At 36.6% G+C, this 26,607-nt stretch overlaps 1 protein-coding gene across 3 annotated transcripts in view; it reads left to right on the top strand.

Moving 5' to 3' along the window:
• The first annotated feature begins 1,425 nt into the window (after positions 1-1,425).
• prpf18 (PRP18 pre-mRNA processing factor 18 homolog (yeast)) overlaps positions 1,426-26,607 on the top strand; it is a 59,556-nt gene continuing 34,374 nt past the window's right edge. Inside the window, exons 1-7 of one of the 3 annotated variants that reach the window (XM_039761502.1) lie at positions 1,426-1,585; positions 3,246-3,323; positions 6,432-6,458; positions 19,747-19,848; positions 19,943-20,056; positions 23,426-23,572; positions 26,033-26,101. In XM_039761502.1, the coding sequence (XP_039617436.1) occupies positions 1,520-1,585; positions 3,246-3,323; positions 6,432-6,458; positions 19,747-19,848; positions 19,943-20,056; positions 23,426-23,572; positions 26,033-26,101 (603 nt within the window). In that variant the 5' untranslated portion in view covers positions 1,426-1,519. The remainder of the gene's footprint in view (positions 1,586-3,245; positions 3,324-6,431; positions 6,459-19,746; positions 19,849-19,942; positions 20,057-23,425; positions 23,573-26,032; positions 26,102-26,607) is intronic. The other 2 variants (XM_039761504.1, XM_039761503.1) reach the window with 2 other exon arrangements.

Below are 26,607 nucleotides of genomic sequence, written 5' to 3'. Positions count from 1 at the left end.
TAACGTCTCATTGGAGCACAAGCACTATAAAATACATAGTGTGACAGATCTCAGTTTGATCTGGAGAACACTCGCAAAAACTCCCAAAAACACTCTGAAGAAATACATTATGGTAGAAACCGGGATTCTTTAATGCACTCTTTCCAAACCATCGGCCAAGCAATTTCTTAATTAGGGACCTCAACTCTGTCAAATATTACCATGCATTAATTATTTTCTGTGGTAAGGTGTCAAATATATTTGATTCAGTATCACGCTATACACTTCAGTCGAAATATAAAAAAATGTCTTCCACATTTTCTGGTGACATATGAATACTGTTCATGTCTGTAACAGACAGTCTGATGCGTGTGGGATTAATTTTGTAACATTACCTTCTGAACGAAGTCCGTTAGAACTGCTCACGAGGCGGTCTAAGTGCGTTTCTTCTACTCCAAAAACCACACTTCAACTACATTTAGTTCTACAGTGCATCCGGAAAGTATTCACAGCGTATCACGTTTTCCACATTTTGTTATGCTACAGCCTTCTTCCAAAATGGATTAAATTAATTTTTTTCCACAGAATTCTACACACAACACCCCATAATGACAACGTGAAAAAAGTTTACTTAAGATAGAAAAAAATGAATTAAATCCATTTTGGAATAAGGCTGTAGCATAACAAAATGTGGAAAACGTGATACGCTGTGAATACTTTCCGGATGCACTGTAGGCTTAATCCGCTGCAACTTCTTGCACACTACAACGGCGATAACGTCTGAAATTAAAAATTGTTACCTTGAATACGTACTAAGGTCAGACCAGCACGGGACAGCTCAATGCAGCTTACCTACCATGGATGCGCAAGTGCGTAACCATTGTTTTTTATGTGGATTGCTTTCGATCTGAAGAGATAACGCACTGTCGGAAAACTGGTATACTTCTTACGAACAAAGAAAACGAGACTGAAGTTGGCTACTTATTTATTTGACAAGATTATGCATGCCAGTGACTTATTCTCTGATGCAATGTTTTCATTTTACACATTTGAGTGCCCGTGACATTTGAATACATTCTCAACACAAACCTAGTTTAACAAGGTACTTCGTCTGCTTCTTTAAAGCTGCGAGAAAGCGGCTGACTGCAGTCCTCCGTAGCACTGCAAATCTTTCTTTATACTTACATGCATTACCCTATCTCAGCTTCACACGTATACGTGCACTTTAAAACTATAGATATCGTTTACACATTTTTTTGTATATATATATATATATATACAACTTAAACTCGAACCTGAAAATTCTTACAAAGCTTAAAATACCGTAAACAAGCAAATAATCCATCCTACTTCTAACACCGCACTAAATTAAACACCGTTGGACCTTAACACCCCGCCCACACTAGATACCGCCTCATGAACTTTAACCCTAGCCGGACATGATAACTCGACGTTTCCGGAGTAGTTTCTGGAGAAGTAATAATAAAGATAATAGCGTTAGTAAATGTAGTAATATTATCGGGATTTTCCATGTTTCATAATGGATATTTTAAAGGCAGAAATTGCAAGGAAGAGAAAAGCGTTGGAAGAAAATCAGTTAGTTGGGGTAAAGTATAACGTTCTTCAAGATCGTGATTAAATAATTCAGAATACATCTAAAATCGTGTTACTCTCAATGCAAAACAAAATAGTTTGATAAATTAGAACCTATGTCTGTTCTCTATTCAGTCAGTTTTATTGTTTGTATAATTTCTTTGTGTTTTCCCTGGTAGATTTTCTGTATAACATCCCATTTGTAAAATTCTTAAAGAAGTCAAGTCTTTGCATCTTTTTACTGGCGCACACTTTCGCAGTGCATTTACAGTACATTTATTTGGAATTATATCAATTTAGTCATTTTAGTGTTTTAATCAGTATTTCTGAGAGATAATGCGTTTACAAATTTTCAGAACACTGTTTTAGTAACACGATGTCTATTCTCGCATTTTTATGCTGCAATTGCCTCAATAATCTTAATTTGGTTTTATTTACATTCAAGTAGACGTGGAGTGATCGTTTTCACTCTATGCATGCTTCCCAAGTTTAAAACAAACGTATAAATGACTTAGTTGAATTTTGCAGGTACATGAAATGCTTGAGGACAATGCAGGTTAAGATTTCATTTTATTTTGCTTTCGTGATTTGCTTGTCATACTGTTTCCACTTGCGTTATAGCCGCTTTTTATTTAGTTTAATAGTATATTATTGATTTAGCCTACATGCCAATGATTATAGACTGTTGATGCTGTATATTATATAGTTGTTGAGTATTTTCTCAGTAATTACTGTATTAATAGGAGTTTTTTTTTATTTTCAAACATATGGCATTACTTTAGTGTGTTGGATGAATTTAAAAAAGCAGCCTGCATTATTTTTTTTATTAGTCTCCTTGCAGAGACGTATAGATTTAACTAGATTCCTCTTCCAGAACATAATATATTTTGCTTCAAAGTACATGCATGTAATAACCCTTTGTACATGACAGCATCTTCATATTTTCTGTTTTTCTGTCTGAATTGTGGGAAGCACGGTGGCGCAGTGGGTAGCGCTGCTGCATCGCAGATAGGAGACCCAGGTTCGCTTCCTGGGACCTACCTGCATGGAGTTTGTATGTTCTCCCAGTGTCTGCGTGGGTTTCCTCCGGGTACTCCGTTTTCCTTTCACAGTCCAAAGACATGCAGGTTAGGTGCATTGGCAATTCTAAATTGTCCCAAGTGTGTGCTTGGTGTGTGTGCGTGCCCTGCGGTGGGCTGGCGGCCTGCCTGGGGTTTGTTTCCTGCCTTGCACTCTGAGTTGGCTGGGATTGGCTCCAGCAGACCCCGGTGACCCTCTAGTTAGGATATAGCAGGTTGAACAATGGATGGATGGATGTCTGAATTGTTCTATGTGGTTGAGTTATAACAAACAGATAGCATTTTACAACTGGTCTTTAGTGTGCTATGGTAATTGCTAAGCTACTTATGTTCTAGTAGATTAAAACCAGCAGTTTCTTGTGTTGAACCCTTTTTTATTTGTTTTCCCTGTATGTGAGTTTATTATATGAAGATGTTACTTTTTGGAACAGTATTTACCAAACTTTCCTGATACATGTGAAATCTAGCCATTCTTTATGTTCTTAATTATTCATCATTGTTTGTAGTTTTATTGCAGTGTAATATTGCCTGTTACTTAAGTAAATACAGAAGTTAGTTCCAATGTAAGAAATCTTTTTATGTTGTGTTTTTTAGGAATCCAAAAAGAGTTTTAAGCGCAGTGAGCTTATTAAAAAAGAAGAAGAATCATACTATGAAAGAAGTGGCTATAAGGTAATTATTTTATCACATGTTTAACTTATTATCAGCTGCTATATAATGTGCATCTTGTTATTTAATAAGGACATATTCATTGTGTAGATTAAATTTGTCATTAATCTTAAAAGTTTTATTTTTACGACAATAACCTTGAGTTATTTTACTGAAAATAAATTAGAGGTGATGCAGCTGAAGTCTTCTTTTGGCTACTCCCATTATCTTTCTGTCCTCTCCATCCTGCTCTGCTACACCCATCACCTGCATGTCATCTCTCACCACATCCATAAACCTTCTCTTAGGCCTTCCTCATTTTCCTCTCCCTGGCAGCTCTATCCTTAGCATCTTTTTCCTAATATACTCCGCATCTCTCTAATGCACATGCCCAAACCAATGCAATCTCGCCTCTCTAAATTTGTTTCCCAACCGTCCAACTTGAGCTGACCCTCTAATGTACTCATTTCTAATACTGTCCATCCTCATCACACCCAGTGCAAATCTTAGCATCTTTAATTAACTCTGCTACCTCCAGCTCTGTCTCCTACCTTCTGGTCAGTGCCACCGTCTCCAACCCATATAACATAGCTGGCCTCACTACCGTCCTGTAGACCTTCCCTTTCACTCTTGCTGATACCCGTCTGTCACAAATTATTCCAGACACTCATCTCCACCCATTCCATCCTGCCTGCACTCTCTTTTTCACTTCTATTCCTCAATCCCCATTACTCTGTACTATTGTATTTAAACTCATCCACCTTTGCCATCTCTACTCCTTGTATCCTGAAGTATTATAATCAAATATTGACAAGATGACTGTCAGAAGAGCCTCTCCCATTCATCTGGAGAAACTGCAGGTGGGGAGTCTGATTGTGGAAGTTGCTGTGAAAAGCAGTGGTTGAAAGGAAAACGGTGTCTCTTAAGGAACTTTCAATTCTAAAGCAAAGTTTAAGGTTGTGTTTTTTTTTTTTAAATGACCAAGAGGAGCAATTCAGGATTGTTCCTTGTGTGTGGAACAGTGGAGGAGTTATTTCTTCTTGTGTGGGTATTTGACAGATCATTTAAATTTGCTAACCTAGCCCATAATATATTTTGTAGATTTAATATAGGCTTATGACCACATAGGTCATACTGGTGTTGTGAGATGATTGGTTTCATGGTCTGAGTTTTGGCCATTTGCGTCCTGCATTTATGTGTATTCATAGTGTTAGGGTAGATCAATTTAAAGTCGTTGTATCAGTCCACCATATGTGCATCTTGGCATTTCTTAATATTTAAGGATTATGTCAAGAATTAACCAAGGCTTTTATATTGTTCAGTTCCGAGATACTGTATTATTTATTTACATTTTTGTGGCCAGTGTTACGTAATTTGAAGAAACTTACAGGCTAGTGGGGAGTAGTTTCTCTTAGACAGGATTGTCAAACTCTAGGTCCACGGATCAGGTCCTACTCTTGGATCTTTTTAACGTGGCACTCTTTATGATTATTCAAAACATGTTATGTACTGCATGCGAAGACTGTTAATTTTTGTCAAAGACTCCTTCAACATGAGTTTGATGTACAGGATCTATTTGTATATAGCTTACATTTACATTTTGCATTAAAATGCATCTGCAGTGTCCGGTTGTGTTTATATGTATAGCACAGTGCACTGCAGTTAATAACCTGTATTTGGAATGAAAACTGTTTGCTCATAATGACACATTAAAGAAAGTGAGATGTAGATGACATACCATTCTGCCATTTTAGCATGATGCCAAATATGACGCTTTAATGAGGAAGATGGAAGTTCAACCTCCCATGTGTCACTAATGCCTATCCTCTCGCATTTTAAAGTAAAACAGGTGTCAGAGCTGGCCACCATTCTGTATTGACTGCCCCACACAAATCTTTTGTCTTTTTTGCCGATTTGATTGTTGTACGTGGATAGAATATGCATTTGAATTTCCATGATGTTAAATGTGATTGCCAATATTTTCTTAACAACTCTGAATGTGGTCCGTGTGATCACCAGTGTGTTTACCTTGCACCCATTATTATTATTATTATTTTTTTTTTTTTTTAATGCTATCCAATCTTGATACATGTTAATACGGGTGTAAGCGGATGTACTTTGGTTTAGCTACAAATTCTCATGTGTCGACACTTCCATTCTCACTTGTCTTTTTATACTGATATAATTTTTTTTCACTAAATGCTGGTTTTTGTTTATGAGAAAGAGTCGGGTGTCTGTGAAACATAAGGGTGAATTGGTGGAAATTGTGCCGACTTTACAAGGGACATTGTTGATAAAGCTCAAGATTTTCCAGCCACTCAGTGTTTCAATTTTTGTGCTTTATCACTGGCTGTTTCAGGTGAGCAGAAGAGGTTGGAGGTAAAAGCTAATTAAATTTAAAAAAGTTCAACCTTTTGATACATAATGCAGAGGTCCGTAATCCTAATAGAATCAAGGGTCTGTCTTTAGTCTGTGAGGGGTTAGTTTTAGTATCTTTGGTAGTTAGCGAGAGCGCCCACTGAGTGTTCCCCCCACCGGAAAGAAACCAGGACACAAACTTGGGACAGTCTTGAGGGATTGTATTTGTGGTATTGCTGTATTTGGAAATTTTCCAGGCAGAAATGAACGCTAATTCTAAGATAGCACAGGCTGTCATCCTTAGCCTTGCCAGAAGAAGTGGATTTATAGTAGATGTGTTGTTAAATAAGAATACATAACGGACCACTGCTTTCTATGTAGTTATTTTACTGGGTTGCACTATGACAGAGTAGTTGATACTACGGACTCTCACATATCCAGAGTTGATGATTTAAATCCTTTATGCCTTCTTTGTCTGCTTTTTGGTTTGCATGTTCTTCCCATGTTTGCATTGTTTTTTCATCAGGTAGTCCTGTTTTCCTTCCATATCCTAAAACACTTGCATGTTAGACTAATTAGTGATTCTAAATTGGTATGTGTATGAGTAGGCCCTGTGATGGTGTTGGTACACAATCCATTGTTGGTTCATGTCAAGCACCTGATGCAGATGGGATAAGCTGTGGCTCCAAGGGACACTGAATTGGAAAATTCTATATTATGTTAATATTATCATGTTTTTCTAAAATTGTTAATTTCATTTTTATTACTCTATAGATTATTAATGAGAAGCCTGCAGAACAGGTATGGGTTTGAAAAAAAACTCTGCTGCTTGGGCTGTTTTTTTTCTAATGCTACCATGCATGCTGACAGATTGATGTATTGGTATCAAAGCATGTGTATTGCTCAATGAGAAATGGATGAAATAAATTTTGTGATTACATTTTTTTGTTATGGTAAGTTTAATTTTTTAAAATTGTATGTGTTTCTGGTTAATACTATTGAAAGTCAATTTCTATAATTTTGATACAACGATCAAATGATGAATCACAGGTTTTTTGATTGTCATGATGTCAGTAAATCTTGGATATTCACTTTTTATCTTTTTATTTGTTTGTTTTTATAACATACCTCATCTTGGTTCTTACCTGAGCATGTATTTGCAAAGAAATAGGCAGGTCAAGGGTAATCCAAATTATGGTTTTAAAATAGTCTTATTACTGGGAGAGAGAAAATTATGTTTAGAATTTTTAAACACCATATTAAACACCTGAGTGGGAATTGGCCTAAAGTATAATCATGCAGTATGTAAAAATTAGTTAAGGAGATCATTATAATTATTTTTAAGTCAGTTCTAATGTCTGTAAGTTTTTGGGATATTTGCAATTCTTTATTAAAAACTGAAATCCTCCCACCTGGTTTCTGATGCACGATTTAAGGAAATTAAAGCTGTACACATTTTTCAGATGCATGGCCTACGCATATTTGTATGAATTTTTTTTTTATGAATAATAATCATCTTGTAAATGTGCATATGTGACTGTGCCTCAGTCTTCCTGGTTGCTTCCCTGAAACAACCACATATGAACTATGCTAATTAACTTTGTACAGTACATATGCAATCTTAATGCTGTATACCTGTGCCGGCTAGTGGAGCAGCCAATCACCTGAAGCATCCAGTCACCCTTACCTTTATTTGAGGAGTTGTGTGGTCTGCTTTGTGCTCTCAGAGTCCAGGAAAGTCATAAGCATCCGAGTGGGTAGCCACTATCCCCTGGCATATGTAATGACATGATTGATGTTACAATGAATAGTATAGCCCATACTAAATATCTGAGTGTTCAGCCAGTTACCTTACCAATAAGCTAGCCATCACATACAAAACCATTAACAAATCATGTGCCAGTGCTGCTTTGCCTAAAAATAAGCAAGTTGTGGGTTAAGCCAGGCCAATGATCCACAACATAAGTGAGTCTCATCTTGGCATTTCAAATGACCGGTACATTAGTGGAATATAACTGTTTATGGCTAACAAAAATAACTTAATTCTCATTAGGTGCCCTTATTGCAATACAAGTACAGAAAATTTCCCCAGTTACATTAGGAAAACTGGATGCAGCAAATTGCCTTTATATGTTGGCAAAAAGCACCATTAGCCATCAAGTCTCAGCCTTGAAATGGCGCATCACATGTGAAGGCTACTTTGATGTAAGATTACATGCAAATAAAATTCCTAATCTATTGTAGATTAATAAGGACAATGATTTGCAGGCAAATGGGAAGAAAGAAGTATTTTGTACAATTTTAAACTGTTTTTAATGCATTCTAAAAAACATAATTTTTCAGTGTTGTAATTTGCTGAATATTTTCAAAAATGGGAATTTTGCAAGTAAAAAACTTTGTGTAATCAGTCTCCATTTATGTGTGAACTCTGAGCTTTCCCAGCAACACTACAGTTCATTTATATGCATTTTCTGTTTGAGACAACACAATAGTAAGTTTTGAGCCAATACAGGAGCACAATCTCACTATTGTATTTAGATTAGGTGGAATAATCATCCCAGATCTACACTGGCTAAAAAACTGGGAGGGTTACATGTGGGGAGTATTTTAATTGTTTTGTTCCATCCAAAAATAGGAAACTTTAGGCATACCAAAGCATAGCAATACCTCCACAGCAGAAATGTGACCAATGTTTTTCTTCTCTGATGTAATAGTGTGGTTTGGTATTTATAAAATTGTAGGTACAGCTGAGACAAAGGTAAGAACAACCGAGTTTGGATGCTATGGAAATGGCCATTTGCATTGCGTAAAGTTGTGCAGGCACACTGCTGTAATTTTTGTGGAAGTATTTTTTTTCTTAGTTTTCCTCACAACACTCACTTGCGCAATATACACATTGTGGAAAACATACCCCTGGACACAGACAGACTGACACCAGAATGTCCTAAACACACTTCTTTATTTATTCTCACTGCACTACAATGCCTTCTTTCACCAACTCTCTTCTCTCTCTTCATCTTTCTCTTCTTCGTCTTCTTTTCCTGACCTCCTGTTCCCTCCTCACAAGCTTTGTCTCCTTCCTCCCAACTCTGGCTCCTCTACTGAAGGGAGACGGCCCCTTTTATTATGACCCAGATGAGCCCCGGGTGCTCCCCCTGACGTCACTTCCTGGTGTGGCGGAAGTGTCAGAAGATCACCTGGAAGCACTCCGGGTGGCCTTTGGATTACTTCCGGCAGCACTTCTTGGTGTGGCGGAAGAGTTGCCATCCAGGATTCCCTAATTGTCCGGGCGCCCCCTGGCGGTGGCCACGTCCTCTCAATATGAGTGTCCCATCTCCATTCCTGTGGCCCCCAAATAGACCCGGGCAACTGCCCTCTCGTGGCCGAGGAGAAGTATCGTCCAACTCAGGAACTGTCCAGGCGTCCCGGCCGGGCAGTGTCCCCGCTCATCTGTGACAACATGAATTTGGGTATGAACCAGAATATTAAAGTAAGAATTTCTAGGAGTAATCTTTTTGTGTAACCCACCTACACCGAGTTTCTATATCATATTAATGCCCTGCCTGTCTCGATTTACATCTGACTGTTGCGGTACCAAAACATTGTCCTATGACAGAATACAGCAACATAGATTAAATATTACATAAGTTGTGAGTGTCACAGCCACCCAGTGCCTAGGAGATTACATTAGAACAGTCTAGATGAGAATAGGTCATTGAACAAAGCTTGCCAGTCCTGTTCACTTAGTTGTTTTTTTTTTTTTTTTTTTTAAAAGAAGAATTAAGTCTAATTTTGAAAGTCCAAGAGTCTGTGGTCCTCTGTGTAAAAAAAAAAAAAAAACGTACTAATTTTTGTGTGAAATTTGCCCTTAACAAGTTTCCAACCATGTTTCTGTGTTCTTGACGAACTCATTATAAAAAAAAAAAAAAGTCTCAATCCACTGTACTAACTCCCTTCATAAATTTAAACATGTCTTCTCTTAATCTTTTTGTTTTTTTTTTGTTTAAACTAAAAAGGCTCAGTTCTTTCAGTCTTCATAATTAATCCCCTGTAGCCCTGAAATTAGCCTAGTTGCTCTTTTCTGGTCGTTCTGCTATGTCCTTTATGTAGCTTATAGACCAAAACTACACACAGTACTCCATATGAGGCCTCGCCAGTGTGTTTTAATGCTTGACCATACTATAACCTCCTTGGACTTGCACTCTACACATCATGCTATATCCTGACATTCAGTTAGCTTTCTTAATGGCTTGTAAACACTGGCTGGAGTCCACTGCAACTCCTAAGTCCTTCTCATAAGGTGTACTTTCGTTTTCAGACCTCCCATTATTTGTTCAAACCTAACATTTTTAGATCTTCATTGTAAAGGGTTTAAACAATGTTTTCCATGCATGTTCAATTAACCCTAATCAATTAATTAACATGCACCTGTGGAATGGTCGTTAAGACCTTAACAGCTTACAGAAAGTAGGCATTTAAGGTCACAGTTCTAAAAACGCAGGATACTAAAGAGACTTGTCTACCGACTGTGAAAACACCCAAAGAAAGATGCCCAGGGTCCCTGCTCATCTGCGTGAACGTACATTAGGCATGCTGCAGGGAGGCATGAGGACTGCTGATGTGGCTAGGGCAATAAATTGCCATGTCTGCACTGTGAGATGCCTAAGACAGTGCTACAGGGAGACAGGAAGGACAGCTGATCATCCTCGCAGTGGAAGACCACGTGTAACAACACCTGCACAGGATCGGTACATCCGAATATCACACCTGCGTGACAGGTACAGGATGGCCACAACAACTGCCCAAGTCACACCAGGAACACACAATCCCTCCATCAGTGCTCAGACTGTCCGCAATAGGCTGAGAGAGGCTGGACTGAGGGCTTGTAGGCCTGTTGTAAGGCAGGTCCTTACCAGACATCACTAGCAACAACGCCACCTATGGGCACAAACCACCTTCGCTGGACCAGACAGGAGTGGCAAAAAGTGCTCTTCACTGATGAGTCACGGTTTTGTCTCACCAGGGGTGATGGACGGATTCGTGTTTTATCGCCGAAGGAATTGAGCACGTCTAGGACCTGTTGGATCACAGGGTGAGGGCTAGGGCCATTCCTCCCAGAAATGTCCAGGAACTTGCAGGTGCCTTGGTGGAAGAGTGGGGTAACATCTCACAGCAAGAACTGACAAATCTGGTCCAGTCCATGAGGAGGAGACGCACTGCAGTACTTCAAGCAGCTGGTGGCCACACCAAATACTGACTGGTACTTTTGATTTTGAGCCTCCCTTCATTCAGGGACACATTGTGAAACATTTTTAGTTTATGTCTTATGGTGTTGACTCTTTTAGTGTTCATACAAATATTTACACATTAAGTTTACTGAAAGTAAAAACAGTTGAAAGTCAGAGGACGTTTCTTTTTTTGCCGTGTATATATTTTGAAAATCGCAGTGACTCTTGTGGTACACCATTCTTAACATCCGCCAATTCTGATAGGTTCATTGCACCCTCTGCTTCCCAATTTTGCACCCTTCTACAAACATAAACCTGAATTCCCAATTCTTTTAGTTTAATGCCCAATCTCTCATGTGGGATGTTATCAAATGTTTTTTTTTTTTTAAAGTGTAGACAAATATCATCATATGCTCCACTTTGATCATATCCTTTTGTCTCTTCCTCATAGTATTCCACGTTAGTAAAACATGACCTTCATCTTCTGAACCCATGCTTACTGTTCAGTAAAACTCTTGTTTTTGCCATGTGTTTCTCAATCTTTTTTACCCTTAATAATTTCATCCATTAATTTTCCTGTGATGCATGTTAAGCTGACTGGCCTATAGTTGCCTGGATTTGCACAGTCATCTTTTTTATATAATGGGATAATATTTGCCATTTTCCCCAGTGCACAATAACGTCCTTAAAATATGTGTCAAGGGTTTATATATGTGCTTGCTAACCTCCTTAAGAACTCAAGGGTAAATATTACCTGGTCCTGGAGATTTAATTTCAGCCTTTTTAATTTAAGCACTTCTTCTCCCTCCTTAATTTCTAAATCCCTCAGTACCTCTTTAGTAGTCTCTTTTACTGCTGGTAGGTTTACTTCCTCGCTTGTGAAGACCTCAGAAAAATGTAAGTTTAGAGCACTCACTATTTCACTGTCTGTACTTTTTAATTCCCTTTTTTATTGTGTCTGATGCATTTCACCTCCTCCTTGACTGTTCTTTTATTACTTAAAAAATACGGAAAGAATCTCTTTAGGCCGCCTTTCCTTATCCACTGTATTCCTCTATTCTAACTGCCTTTTAGCCTTCCTAATTGCCCTCATGTTCTCATTCGCTCTATGACTCCCATTGCAGTTATTTATCTGTTTTTTACCTTGTTCATTTTTTTTTTTTTTTTACAGCTAATTCTAAAATTAGATTTTATTGCATCTGCTCAAAATTTGCCCTACCAAAGTTCAACTTAACAGTTTTATTCTTAACTTGCACACTCTTCCTAAACAATTGGAATTGTATTATATTATGGTCACTTGACCCTAATGGTTCAGTAACCTGTACACCCTCAATTTTCTCCTGGTTATTACAAAATACTAAATCTAGATAGGCTTCACTCCTCATTGGTGCTTTAGCATACTATGTTAAACAGTCACTGACTACTTCTAAAAACTCCTGCTCTTTTGCTCCGCTATGTGGAAGGTTACTCCAGTTAACATTTGGGCAGTTGAAGTCCCCCATAACTATGATATCCCCCTGTAAATTTGCCCTTTTAATATTACCGAAAAGGTATGTGTTGAAATTACTATCTTTCCGTAATTCTTTCCAGATAAAGCCACAAGTCCTTACTAAGATGGGGCTAAGCATCCAACTGAATAGGACATGCTTTTATATACTGATTGACATAAACATCAACCCCACTGCCTTTTCTTTTCAGTCTATCCTTCCTAGAAATTTGTGTCCCTGTATGTTATGTTAATCTCCATCTTTGTTATTTAGCCAGGTTTCTTGGGTATTCAATATGACATGTTTAAATTAAACCTGCATCATGTCCAGGACTCTGGAGTTGTGTGGTAGAAGTGCAAAACCACTGTGTGTCAACATTTTGCTGAGCAATGTGAGTTTGGCAAGCCATTGAAGCAGAATTTCTCTACATACCTTTTTCTTTTTGGCACTAGGAAAAAAATACAAAAAATCTAAGATGTCATTCAAAAGCTGTGTTTCTGCGTAGTAAGCGGAAGGAGCAAATGTAAAGTTTCTTCTAAATCTTTAAATTTAACACCTTCAGGAATCGACAGTAGTGTTCCTTGTTGGCTTTGAGTGAAGATCAAACGATTCTCTATAGTCAAATTCTATTTTTTTTAAATTATCGTGATGGCTTTCAATAGAGAAAATTGCACTGGACTTTTTTGTGCTCGTCACTGGCTTACATTTTCTTTTATTGATAAGTAATGGCTTAAAGCAGAAGTGTAAATATGACATTAACATAATTGTTTCTCATTTTCCTGCTGAAAATATGATGGTTATACACAACACCTTCTTTAGCGTTTATGCTTGTAACTTGCCAACCTCTGGTCTTTTGGCTTCTGGATTTAGTGAAAAGGTGTAATGAAATCAGTTGCTGAGCATTAAATAAAGATCTCCAACCTACTCTCTCTCTCCAGCTAAGTCCTGTGTCTCTTCTCTAGAGCAGCTTGACTATCACCGTGTGTTTTTGACTCTTTTAATATTTGTGTTTGGCTATGAGCATTGTTTCTTTTGTACACTTATTAAAATAAAGTACTGTATTATAATGAGCATAAAATGTAATCAAATCACTATTCTTTCTCTTGGTATAGGAAATCTTTTGGCAAACAATATATTGCATGTATAGTAGAAACTGTATAATATATAATATATAATAATCATGTTACTTTCAGACTAAGTACAGATCTTACACATAATTGTTTTCCATGTGTAAAATGTTTTGTGGTTTAGTATTCTTAGATGGTTTTCCTCATCAGTGCTGTAGTCTGGTCAACCAAACTACAGACTTTGAAAGCTTGGCAGACTACCAAATGTTTATATATGATATTTACCTGATTAAGCATGTACGATTGTAACTTTGGTGTCACTTTTCAAGACAGATGCTTATAGCACTTCAGACAGTTTAGGTGTAACTCCATCTAAAGCATGGTTTATTCTTGATGAGCCTTCACTGGTTATGAGGGAAGCACTGTAAAAATAAGGTTGGGCATGGTGGCATTAACTGGGTTTTTGCCAAACACAGTTTTCGTAATCTTAATTCCAAGCAGCATTATAACAAAAATAAATAGAAAATTAGAATAGAAGAACTTTTTTTTTTGCTGATTAAATATGGAGGATATTCTGCAAAGAAGTCATGACTGTTGGGCGAACACAACATTATATCCAAACTAGAGAATGTATCATGCAGTATACAGAGAGCATGCAGAAACCACATATAAAAGCAGTTCTTTGTTTTCAGTAGGGATGCTACAAGTAGGTTTTTTTTAAGGCTTATACCGAACACCAATTTCATGTTACTTGATCGGTCCATTCAATACCAATCCTGATTTTTCTTTTTTTTTTTTTTTCCTTTAAAGATCCTTTTTACACTAAGCTCCTGCATAACCAGATGCAGCGAAGCCTTATTATATTTTTATAATTAAACTATAGTGCACGGTAGTTATCTGTTCACTTTTTATTAACAAAATTTAAATGTTGTGGGCTTATTGTTCAGTGACCATAAAATGCTAAAATAAGACTTCCTTAAATTGCATACTTTAACTTATAAAATATGTACAAAATATGTATCCATAATACATATGCCATAAAATAAAATGCTTCTCCTAATTACAAGCTGTCATTTTTTTTTTTGATTTATTCTCTAATCTACCCATCTGAAACAAAGCATAATTTAAAGATAATGTGTTCTTCACCTTTCGATAATGCTCATAGTACAATTTTATAATTCTAATTATGGATTACTATTTTAATAATGCAGTACTTGTTTCTTACCAAAACTTATGTTGTATGAGACACAATGATAAATAAGCATAGTAAAAATCTTTAAACAGCTGCAAATATTCTCAAGTTCTTTATGAAGAAGACACAAGACTAACTTGCTTAACAGGTTCATAAATAAAAGTCACATTTTTCTGTTAAGCAAAAATTTTTCTTTTTCCAGTTGAAAATGTAAGCTGCTGCACTTAAAACAATCTCGCTGTCCAAACTAAAACAGCATTCGTTTTAATTAAAAGACAAAAAAAAAAAAAGTTGTAGCACTAAAATAAAAAACAAATCTAAAAATAAAAAGGACTAAATTCATTAAAATAATTTTCTTGCTGTTTGTCTAATTATCCAGGGGGAATCCTCCGATTTTATTTTTCTCAGTTTATTACTCCACATTCTTTAACATAAACTCTAATATTTTAATCATCTGTCACAAAACAAGCCATGACTTCCCGCTCTTTGCTTACACTGTTGCAAGTTTGGTTCAACCACCATAATACCTGCCGGAAAGGAGCACTGTGACTAAATTACTGTAAAGCTTAAAAAGAGGCCAGAAAAGATTAGTTTTTGTGATTGGCCAGTTTACTGATCACCCATTGAGTGTCTCTTTTATTTTTTTTGTGAAAATTGTCTGATTTAGATCGGCGGGTGATCAATTGGAGCAGCCCTAGTTTTCAGGCAAAACTAACTTTAGGACTGAAATGGCGAGAAAGCACAGTAACATTAGACTGTTTACTTGTCAGCCTGCATTATCTAAGAAATGTTGATGCAATGCTAAACCATTTCATGAAATGTACATCTCTGAAACAAATGTACACTAATATAGTAGGTAATGCTCTTCAGCTGACAGGGCTTGGTACTGTGACCTGCTGCGTTGGCTACAGTTGGCAATCAAAAGTATGCTGCAAAGTGCAATAGTAGTTTTATTACAAATTATGCCCTTAAATAAATACAATGCAGTGCCATCTCCTTATTAATAACTAATTCAAATAAAAACCAGTTTGCTTGTGAAGATAAAATCAATCTTAAATGCGTTCCATAAAATCCAGCCGTATTACTATGCATGCATAAGGTTTCTTCATCAGCTCACACTGCAGGTTTTTGCTGCTGGGTGGAGATGACAACTGCGGCCCCATTCCCCAGCTTTCATCCCTGTCTGCCTCCTGCCGAGACGTTTGGATTTAAACGTCTATCTTCCATACACTCTATTCTTGGCATTCAGTGGATCCCTAGGTGAACACCTCAGACCAACCCTACTTTCCCAGACAGTTCAGCAGAGAGACCACTCATGGAGCTCTGTTCCCTTTGCTAAATAGTAGGGCCACTGATTGCTGCCTTCTCTCCACCGCTCTGGCTCATTCTTTCTTTTTCAGTCTGACTCCTTCCCACTATTCTGCTCAGGCTCTCTCTACACCTCAATGGGTAGAGTAAATTAGAGAGTAAATTAGGAAATGGAACCAGCCACACACTTGTGTGAAAGCATGATTAGCCCTAAACAACCACCCCCATATAAACATCCTGGTGCTGCTCGAACATGTGCCTCCACGAAGCCAGAGCTACACTGTTTTTTATATTAAAAAGAAAAAAAAAACAAAAAACCCTGTATCACCACAGACTTCTCTATCGCGCCACAACTAGCACTGATAAAATGTTCTAACAAAGCTTTTGTCACAAGTTTTCAAGTGTTCAGTCTTAGGAAATGGATGTTAACCTTTTGAAACAAGAGGGTTATATACCATTACAACCCGATCTTGCCTTATGTACATTATCACAGAGAAGTATCTCATTTTTAAAAAAAAAATGATGCTCATTTGTAACCGATGTGTAGTTTGGGCTCCAAACAGGTATACTAGACATTGTGAAAATGCTCCTTACTAAAAGCTCAAATAACTGCAGAGTGTGAACATGCCCTTTCAGGCTTAAACCTCGCCTTTACTAATAAGAGGACCCTCTTGATTATCCAAGCATGATAAGTTTTAATGCAGCTGTACTTGGTGTATATGTGGTCAACTAAAGAAAGATGTGTGACAGTTTAAGGGATATACAGGTGCATCTCAATAAACTAGAATATCATCAAAACGTTAAATTTATTTCAGTAATTCCAAAAATGAAACTTGTATATAGATTCATTACACACACCTTAATATATTTCAGGCCTTTAATCTTTTAATTTTGCTGATTTATAGCTTATAGCTGATGAAAACCCAAAATTCAGCATCTCAAATAATTAGAATATTGTGAAAAAATTAAATATTATAGACATATGGTGTCACACTTAACACTGGCTAATTAATCCAAAACGCCTCCAAAGGTGTCCTGAACCTTTAAATGGTCTGTCAGCCTGGTTCAGTAGGCTACACAGTCATGGGGAAGACTGCTGACTTCACATTTGCCCAGAAGGCAACAACAACATTTATTTATATAGCACATTTTCATACAAAAAGTAGCTCAAAGTGCTTTACATAATGAAGAATAGAAAAATAAAAGACACAGTAAGAAAATAAAATAAGTCAACATTAATTAACATAGAATAAGAGTAAGGTCCAATGGCCAGGGTGGACAGAAAAAACAAAACAAAAAAAAAACGTCTGGAGAAATAAATAAAATCTGTAGGGATTCCAGACCATTAGACTGCCCAGTCCCCTTTGGCAGTCATTGACAACCCCCGCAAGGAGGGTAAGCCACAAAAGGTCATTGCTAAAGAAGCTGACTGTTTACAGAGTGCTGTATCCAAGCATATTAATGGAAAATTGAGTGGAAGCCCATTCAAGAATTTAGGGGAGATTCACAAGGAGTGGACTGCGGCTTGAGTCAGTGCTTCAAGAGCCACCACATACAGACGTATCCACGACATGGGCTACAACTGTCTCATTCCTTGTGTCAAGCCACTCCTGAACCGGAGACAACGTCAGAAGCGTCTTACCTGGGCTAAGGAGAAAACTGACTGATCTGTTGCTCAGTGGTCCAAAGTCCTCTTTTTTTTTTTTTTTTCTCCAGATGAAAGTAAATTTTGCATTCCATTTGGAAATCAAGGTCCCAAAGTCTGGAGGAATAGTGGAGATCACAGAATCCAAGTTGCTTGAGGTCTAGTGGGAAGTTTCCACAGTCAGTGATGATTTGGGAAGCCATGTCATCTGCTGGTGTTGGTCCACTGTGTTTTACCAAGTCCCAAAGCAGCGTAGCTGTCTACCAGGACATTTTAGAGCACTTCATGCTTCCCACTGCTGACAAGCTTTATGCAAATGCTAATTTCATTTTCCTGCAGGACTTGGCACCTTCCCAAACTGACAGACGTACCAATACCTGGTTTTATGACCATGGTATCACTGTGCCTGATTGGCCAGCAAACTCTTCTGACCTATGGGGTATTGTCAAGATGAAGATGAAAGACAGCAGAGACAACAATGCAGGCGAGCTGAAGGGCGCTATCAAAGCACCCTGGGCTCCCATAACACCTCGGCAGTGCCACAGACTGATTGCCTCCATGCCATGCCTCACTGATGCAGTAATTCATGCAAAAGGAGGCCTGAGCAAGTATTGAGTGCATACATGGACATAGTAGGCCAACATTTCTGTATTAAAAATCTTTTTTTTTTAATTAGTCTTGTGTAATAATCTAATTTTATGAAATACTGAAGTTTGAGTTTTCATTACCTGTAAGCCATAATCAGCAAAATTAAAGGCTTGAAATATATCACTCTGTGTGTAATGAATCTATATAATATTTCACTTTTTTGAATTAAATTACTGAAATAGAATGTCATCAGAGTTAATTTATTGAGTTGTACTGCACCTAAGAATAACTCTGAAGGTCAAACCGATGACTTTGTCAGCGAAACAAACTGTTGGGATCTAAATTTTGCCTGAAAACAAAACTTGAGAATACAATATTGAATGTAGTATTTAAATTTTTTGATAAAATGTTTTTGTGTACTTTGGAAAAAGATCACATATCAACATTACATAATCCTTTAAAAATAATCAATTTGCCAAAATCTCTTCTAAGATGCCGATTATGTTTAAATTTTTGTAGAACTGTAGTATGTAGTACTAGTAGACTATACTATACTACTATTTCATAATTAGCATTTGTAAACTTTACATGAGTCTTAAGTTTGCTTTCTATGTTATCATCTTATTATATATGTTGTATATAAACGTCTATGCATGGAAGAGTGTGTGTGTGTTTGTGTGTGTGTGTGTGTTTGTCCGGCCCGGAAGTGAGAGATGGAGTTGGGGTAACTCACTTAGCCGCTAATAACACAAGCAAGGCCAGCTTGTCAGCAGTAACGAAACCTCAGAAGATAGACAACTTTGCTTAGCTGCTAATATCAGCAAACCGGTATCCCCATTATTTTTCCTCCCACCGCTAATAATAATTGTTTCTAGGACCCCAGGCTTTTTACAGCTAGTATACACACACACACTGTGTTCTGAACATATACCTGAATGACTTAAAAGAAAGAAAATTTTTAAAAAGAGGATACTTCTGACTTCACAGTTACAGGGAGGCATTATACAGGCATATTGCCCTAGTAGTATTTCCTGACACACTTTTGCTGAATTAGCTGGTTAATTCAGTGTTCCTCTCTTGAATTATTTAAACAAGTTTTGTAAAACAGTAGAGAATCAAGATGTCGGTTCATTAACAACAAATATATTCAGATGGATGATGGTCGGAGGAAAATAAACTCCATTTGGCAGGATACTGGAGAAAATAAAGATTTTTTTGTGTGGCAGCCTATATAATATTTGAAATACATTTTTGGAAAAAGACCTTGAAACATTGCTTCTTATAAAGGTATCACAGCTGTTTATTTCAGCATGTGGTCATGAAAACGTTTCAGCTTGAAGTTTATAGCTGGCAGTGAAAGTTGATAGACAAGGATTACATATTGAGAACTGTATGGCAAATACGAGAAGTATTTGGAGAATGGGAATTATGGTGAAAAAATGTTTTTCTTGGTTTAATAATTAAGACATTTTTATTTGTCATTTTTGTAGACATGCAAGTAAATTAGACAGTTCTTTATACCTGTGGACAGAAGCTATCTATTATTAAAGATTTAAACATTCTGTACTTTGTAGGTATTTAAGAAAAATGATAAGGATGAACCTTCCACTTCTAATCAAGTGCTGGAGCTGGAGCTAACGGAAGAGAAACTACCCATGACACTGTCCAGACAGGAGGTATTAACTTTTAAAATGTAAGGTAAAATTCATTTTCACTTTATTTATGATTTATCCTACTTTATTGGATTTTCCCCCATTTTTTGTTTGCTAGGTAATAAAAAGGCTGCGAGAAAGAGGAGAGCCCATACGTTTATTTGGAGAGTCTGATTATGATGCATTTCAACGTTTAAGAAAAATTGAAATTTTAACTCCTGAAGTAAACAAGGTAAGGCTGGTTAGCTGGAATACATATGATGGTTTTCCTAGATTAGTTTTGATAGGATAGCTTTGACCTTCTGTCAAAAATGCCTGTGTGTGCATATTAATGCTGTTGGACACTTCAACAGATAGGTTGGATTTTATGAATTGCATTCATTATTTTTCAAATAACTCACTAAAGCTTGTCTTTTTTCATAAGAGTACTGCCGATTGAACTGTGGACAGACTTTGGGCATTGCCCAGATTTACAGATAACTGGGCAAAGTAAAGATAAAATGCTAAACACCATTTAACATGTACATGTAGACACATTTCTTAGCACATAAGCATTGATAGAATTCTATGCTGAAAGTTTTTTACAAGCATTTTGTTGTCGTCTTAATGTGGTAACATAAAGCAATGCACATTGCCTTGCCCTACTGCCTCATGGATTTTTGGCCTAAGTTAAAACCCCATGTCTGCTTGTTACCTAATTGGAGTTTGCCACACTTGAGACACATCTGTGTGATTATACCTCCTAAACACCAAGGCAGTGTGTTCGATTCCTTGCAGTCTGAATAGGCTCTCTGTGTGTCTATGTGCTGGTGTGTTCTAGAACTGGCTTCTTCCTTGTGCCCCATGCTGCTTAGATAGGTTCTTGCCCCACTGTAACCTTCAATTGCATTCAGTTTTTCTGAGTATGTTATGACAAAGTAAGTCTGTCTGATATTAGTAAATTTCACCTTTTCTTTGATAGCAAAAAGCAGGTATTGAATATTAATCTGTAACAATACCTGTCTAAGCCCTTATAAAAAGGTTTTGACAAATGTGCTTTGCCTTTTTAATGTTTGCTTTTTCGTTTGTATTAAATAAATGGCCAATACAATAAACAGAGTAATGAGAAAAGGTTTTAAATCAAAATGGATAATAGATGTCAATAATGTATACTTATTGTTTCTACTCAAAAATGCGTTTCACAAATTTACAAAATTCATATAGCAGTCTAAAACACAGTGTTATTATAAATAACACTTTTCACCTTTTCCCCCCATAACTTTTATATGCATGATGTCCAATAGGAAATTAGTTTTCAGTCCACTTCTCATTTGAGGTTGTATTGGATCCCCAATTTCATCATCCATCACTGTAGTAAAGGCTGAAAAGCTATGGGTTTGGAAATATTTGTCTTCTTCCATACCTCCTTTTGGTATCTTTCGAATAGTGAGAAAGTGGATACCCAAGCTTAGACAGAGTATACCCCAGTTATCAATGCATTGGTTTCTGAAAAGCAATGACTGAAAAGTATACAAATACCCTTAAATTTAAAGTCTGTAATGTGCACTTTAATCATATGTGAATTGTTTAACTACACAGTTTAAAATTACAAATTAATTTGTAATTTTAAACTGTGAGCGGTAAATCAAGGAAAAATATATCTTTGTCCCAAACACGATGGAGGGCACAGTACAGTAACTGGCTATTACTTTTAAGCAAAGTTCTCAATAGTAAGGAGGAAAATTCCTTGACCAGAGATTATTTTGTATCTGTTGGCAAGAAGGACAGAATAATTTTCTCAGCTTGAAATCATTTTTTAGAACAATCGATCACCATGCAAGGAAAGATCATCTTGATGATGGTCCGAAGATTGTACATTTGATTTCACCATAGTCAAATTGATACAGAATATAATCATTATTTTTTCCCCAAGTTGGGGAAACTTGCCTCAAGTCTTCCTGATTCATTCTACAGTTCCATCACTGTAGCAACATGATTGAGTTCTTTTACACACACAAAGTGTTAGACTTTATGCAATTCCCTATTTAGAAATGTACATAGACTTTTAGTGTGAGAGAGAGTACAGTCTATGGCCAATGCAGTTTTATCATGGATCCCAACAGTCTGATCAGTCTGCTTGTCCAGACAAGTATTTACTTCAAGAGCCACGCCCACATATTTATCAAGTTGGTCCAGAGTTTAAGACTATTCGATTCAAGACCTCACTGCCCATAACGTGGCAACCTTCTTGGATCTACACATTGACACTGCTTGTCACCAGACATTACTTACGCCCACTGATTGCATTTTAGAAGCATTGCAGTAATTGGGGTGGGAATGACTATGTAAAATAACTGTATAGGAGAACAAGGAAAAAGCACTGTAATGAGACCCTAGTCTGTTTCCCTTACAAGCCTCCACATTGTAATGATACCTGTCTAATCACAAGGAAAAAAACATACAGGTTACCTGGCTCTCAGACATCATTTAGTTACTAACTTGATGTTAAATCGTAAAAGAAAAAGGGAATGCGATTGTTAAATGGATATATGGTATAATGCAAATTGTGTACTTCAATGCAAATATTGCATACTAGACAACAAGACAAAGCACTTTATTGCCAATATAAAACCCATTCTCCCTATTTCTTCTATGTGTTGTTCAAGTCTAGAATGCTTTATTTTCTCTGCTTAATCCCACATCCTCTTTGAAGTTCGTTATCAACACACACCATCAGTTTCAAGTTTTTTTGTTTAACACAGAATGTTCTGCCTGCCTGGGTCAAACCTTTATCCACGTTTGATCCCACTTTTAGGCACATACAGTACCTATTCCTTATATGCTTGATTAATATTTTCACTTTTTTATTCACTTGTTGTAAAATGTACAACTCAGCCCTCGTTCTTGATTATGGATAAATGCTTTACCCCATTATTTCTAATGATGCAGTTTTAAATGATTTTTTTTTTTTTTTGCTTAATTCTCCTAGCTCTGAAAGACGATAATTACATTTTTAAATTTATAAATCAATGAAATGAATGTGTATATATACATTTTTATATGTGAAGTTAAAGTGGGATGTGGTAATTTTATAGAAATTGTAGTTTTACAACAGTCAATTTCAGACTCATAGGGTAGTAATTCTTTTTATAGTATGCTAAATGAAAGGACAAATCATTGACAAGTGTGTCCATAAAGACACACTTTGGAACATTCTATAGGTACAATCCTTGTATTCATGTTTAAGTCAGTCATAACTGCTTTTTTGTTTTCTCGAAATTCTTTTATATTTGTTATATGCAATGTGTTATGGTATTCGTAAAAACTGTTAATGTTTGTTATGCTGCAACTGTTGGAATGACAGAGACACAGCAACTGGACAGATACCTAGATACTTGTCCTTTTATTAAGGTGGAATTGAAACAGATTTTTTATTATTATTATTAAAAGCTCAAGTTAACCAATAAAAACAGCATGACAGAAAAGTTTTGGTGAATTTGGTCTAGGTTCCAAATAAAATTGAGTTAAACTTGCTCTTTCTAAGTGGAACACAGTTTTCTTAGTTGAAGTCCAAGTTTATTTTGACTCTTAATATTTATGAAAACAATTTTTTTGTCCAAAGGGGCTGAGAAATGATTTAAAGGCTGCACTGGATAAGATAGATCAGCAGTATCTAAATGAAATTGTTGGAGGTCAAGAACAGGGTGAAGATGATTCGCAAAACGATTTAAAGGTGCATGAAGAAAACACAACAATTGAGGAACTAGAGGTGAGCATTTCTACATTTTAATTTGTAATTTATTAATCTATACATAGTACATTTGCAATAGTATACTTTCTGTATGTTATTTCTATATTAAAAAATGTGAGTACAGTGAACAGTATAATATAAATACCAGTACAGTTCAATCCCTTTTAACCGGCCACCTCGGGACTGGACCCATGGCTGGTTGCTGCTTTGGCCGGTTAATCTGACGCATACCTATTTTCATGTAGAAAAATATTTCTAAAGTATGTACTCTACCTCTTCGATGTTCCTGAAGAAACCATATCCACAAGGCTTCATCCAGAATTTCGCGCACAGGTTTTTTTTTTTAGCGTACCATGACTGGACAGTGTGGTGTAGCGGGTCCACAGCTCAAGTCAGAAAGGCTACTTTTTAAATAATCGTCTCACTCGCGGCTTAGTGAGGGGGTGTAGTATCTGTGGCTTAATTTTCTCGGGGAATTTGTGATGCTGAAGAAAGTGGCCGCTCCATCTGAGCGATCACGGAGCTGGAGTGACCGGTATTGAAGACGACTGGCCGTCAAAAGGCAGCGGCAGTTGTGGAGGCTTTGGGCTGGTTTAGCCCCAGCGTGAGTGCCCTGGCCATTGGGGAAAGAACCCATGTCTCAGTCCGGATGGAGCCCAACGTACCCAGGGATCGGAGGGCCACCGGACCAGTGTGGAAGGCAGCTGCACCTGCAGGTAGGGCGACTCCCTTGTTTTGAAGCCTGATGGGAGAAGCAAGGGAGCCGCCAGGTAGAAAGAAGGCACTGTGCTTAGGATTTTAAGAGAACACTTCCAGCCATTGTTTTAACCTCATTTGCGTTGTTTTTAAAGGACTATTTGTTTTAATGGATTATTTATTTAAAGAAGAATTTTGATACACTGACTTTATTTAATTTGAACACTGCTTTGTTGTTTGGTGGTTTTAAAATGCCTCTCACCTTCCAGGAAAGAAGGAAGTGCATACATATAATATAAAGAAGAACTCAGGATTAAAAAAAAAATATTTTATTTTAACAGGCCGGTTAATCCATCGGCTGGTTAATACAAGGCCAGTTAAGAGGGATTGTACTGTATTTACAAACATGTTAAGTACTGGTTAATAGTATAATATAAATAAACCTGATTCAACAAAGTACTTATTCATCCAGAAACCAGATTCAGTTCTATGTGTTACACATATAATAAATTTTTTGTGAACTTTTTGTTTAGTGTTTTTTAAAAAAATGGATAATTTTGTTAGGAACTTTAGATATAAGGGCTAATTTTTGTGCTTGGATGCTGGCAAAGTCAAAACTCCTGCACCACAATGAGAAAGAAATCAAAAACTGTAGGGGAACACCTTCTTTTATATATTGCTGCTAAAAGCTTGTAACCAGTTATTTAGTTCATATGGACAATTACTAAATCACTGGGTTTAGTATACAGTAACTATATTTGTGTGTTTATGGCTATGCCTAATAAACTGCTTGTGTAGTGTGTTCATTTTCTTATGATGGCCTTTTTTTTTTTTCTAAAGTTAGATTTTGTTTGAATATCGAGGAAAATAAATAAGTGTTAAAAGAATGCATTAATGCAGTTATACCAGAAGGGTAATTCTTTTTACATATTTATTAATTCCAAGTGTCTGATAATGGTGTTTTCTGGTCTGTATACGGAACTCTCTGGCAGTACTTCATAATTTTTTCTTCATTACAATGTTCAATATTTGCTTGTTTTACTTTCACATGTGACTTCAGATGTTCATGTGCACATTTGTGGGGTTCATGCACAGTAGAGAGCGAGAGAGAAAAAAAAAGTGCAATGCAAGTTTGGGGAGCAGCTAGTATCCTACTAGATTCTTCACCGTTCTTGATCACCCTACCGTTGCAGAGTAGAGCGCTCTGTGCATTCATTTTCATTGTTTTGCTTAAAATATGAAGTGTTGAAATTATGCCATCAAAGTGTACTGCAGATCCCTTCAGCAGATGTTGCTGAACAGATTATGTCAAGCCAGTGCGTCCTTCACAATCTCCAGCGCTAGTCATGAAGGGATAAAGTGTTGGAGGCATTGTTTTCAATTGAGATGTTAGCATTAAAGGTCACAGAATTCTAGTGAGAAAAATGTTTTTTTGTGTGTTACTGCATTTTATGGGTTATTTTATGGTTACTGTTTTATGCAAAGTTATCAAAAGTAGTGTTCTGTTACAAGGAATTCTATGCAGTAAGTGTATTTTGAATGATCCCTTGCAAAAGATTATAGCTTTTGGTGGTTGCCTGAAGCTAACCTCCTATTTTCGATAGGATCAGTATATTAATGTTCTTTCTTTTGACTTTCGCATCATTTCCTGGGATCATAACCCCCCACAAAAGTTGAGGATTGACTCTATTTGTTGTTAAGGTAATGGTTGCTTAAGTGGATAACATAGATAACCATGAATTCCTTATTATCCTTTATTTTTCTGTAATGTTTATTTCTTAGGCTTTAGGAGAATCCCTTGGAACAGGTGATGACTATAAGGACATGGATATTATAAATAAAGTCTTGAGGGTAAGAATATTGACATTTAATTATAGTAACTGTGGTTGATAACTGCTGCACTATTTGAATTTATTAAAGCTTTTTATTTTTGAGTTGGGCTCCTTCATTTCTAAATGGATGACTTTGGACATGTAAAGGCTCTTAATATTGTTTAGGTTTTAAACAGGCATCTTAATTTAGTTATTTTCCATTGGGGAAAACTGTCTTGAAAACCTTAAGCAGTACAGATTATATTAAACTTGTAATTGCTTTATTAAACAACCCCTAATAAGGAGGGGTTATCCACATTTTGGGTTAGTGCAGCTTTTTTATTTAAGATATCAATTCACAATGTTTTTATTTTTTGTTTAGTTTCTGACATAGCTGTGCATTAGGAGTGTGAGATATGTATCATCTACAATAATATCTCAATAGTAGAATAGCATATGTCATGTAACATATTCTCAAACAAGAATACATGTTTGGGCATAAAATGTTGTTCAGTTTTGTACTGAATAGTGGTAAAATCCTGCCCT

This window comes from Polypterus senegalus, chromosome 8 (assembly GCF_016835505.1).
Source record: "Polypterus senegalus isolate Bchr_013 chromosome 8, ASM1683550v1, whole genome shotgun sequence".
NCBI classification, from domain to species: domain Eukaryota; kingdom Metazoa; phylum Chordata; class Cladistia; order Polypteriformes; family Polypteridae; genus Polypterus; species Polypterus senegalus.
The sequence above is the reverse complement of the archived record's forward strand: the minus strand, read 5'-3'. Positions and strand labels throughout refer to the sequence as shown.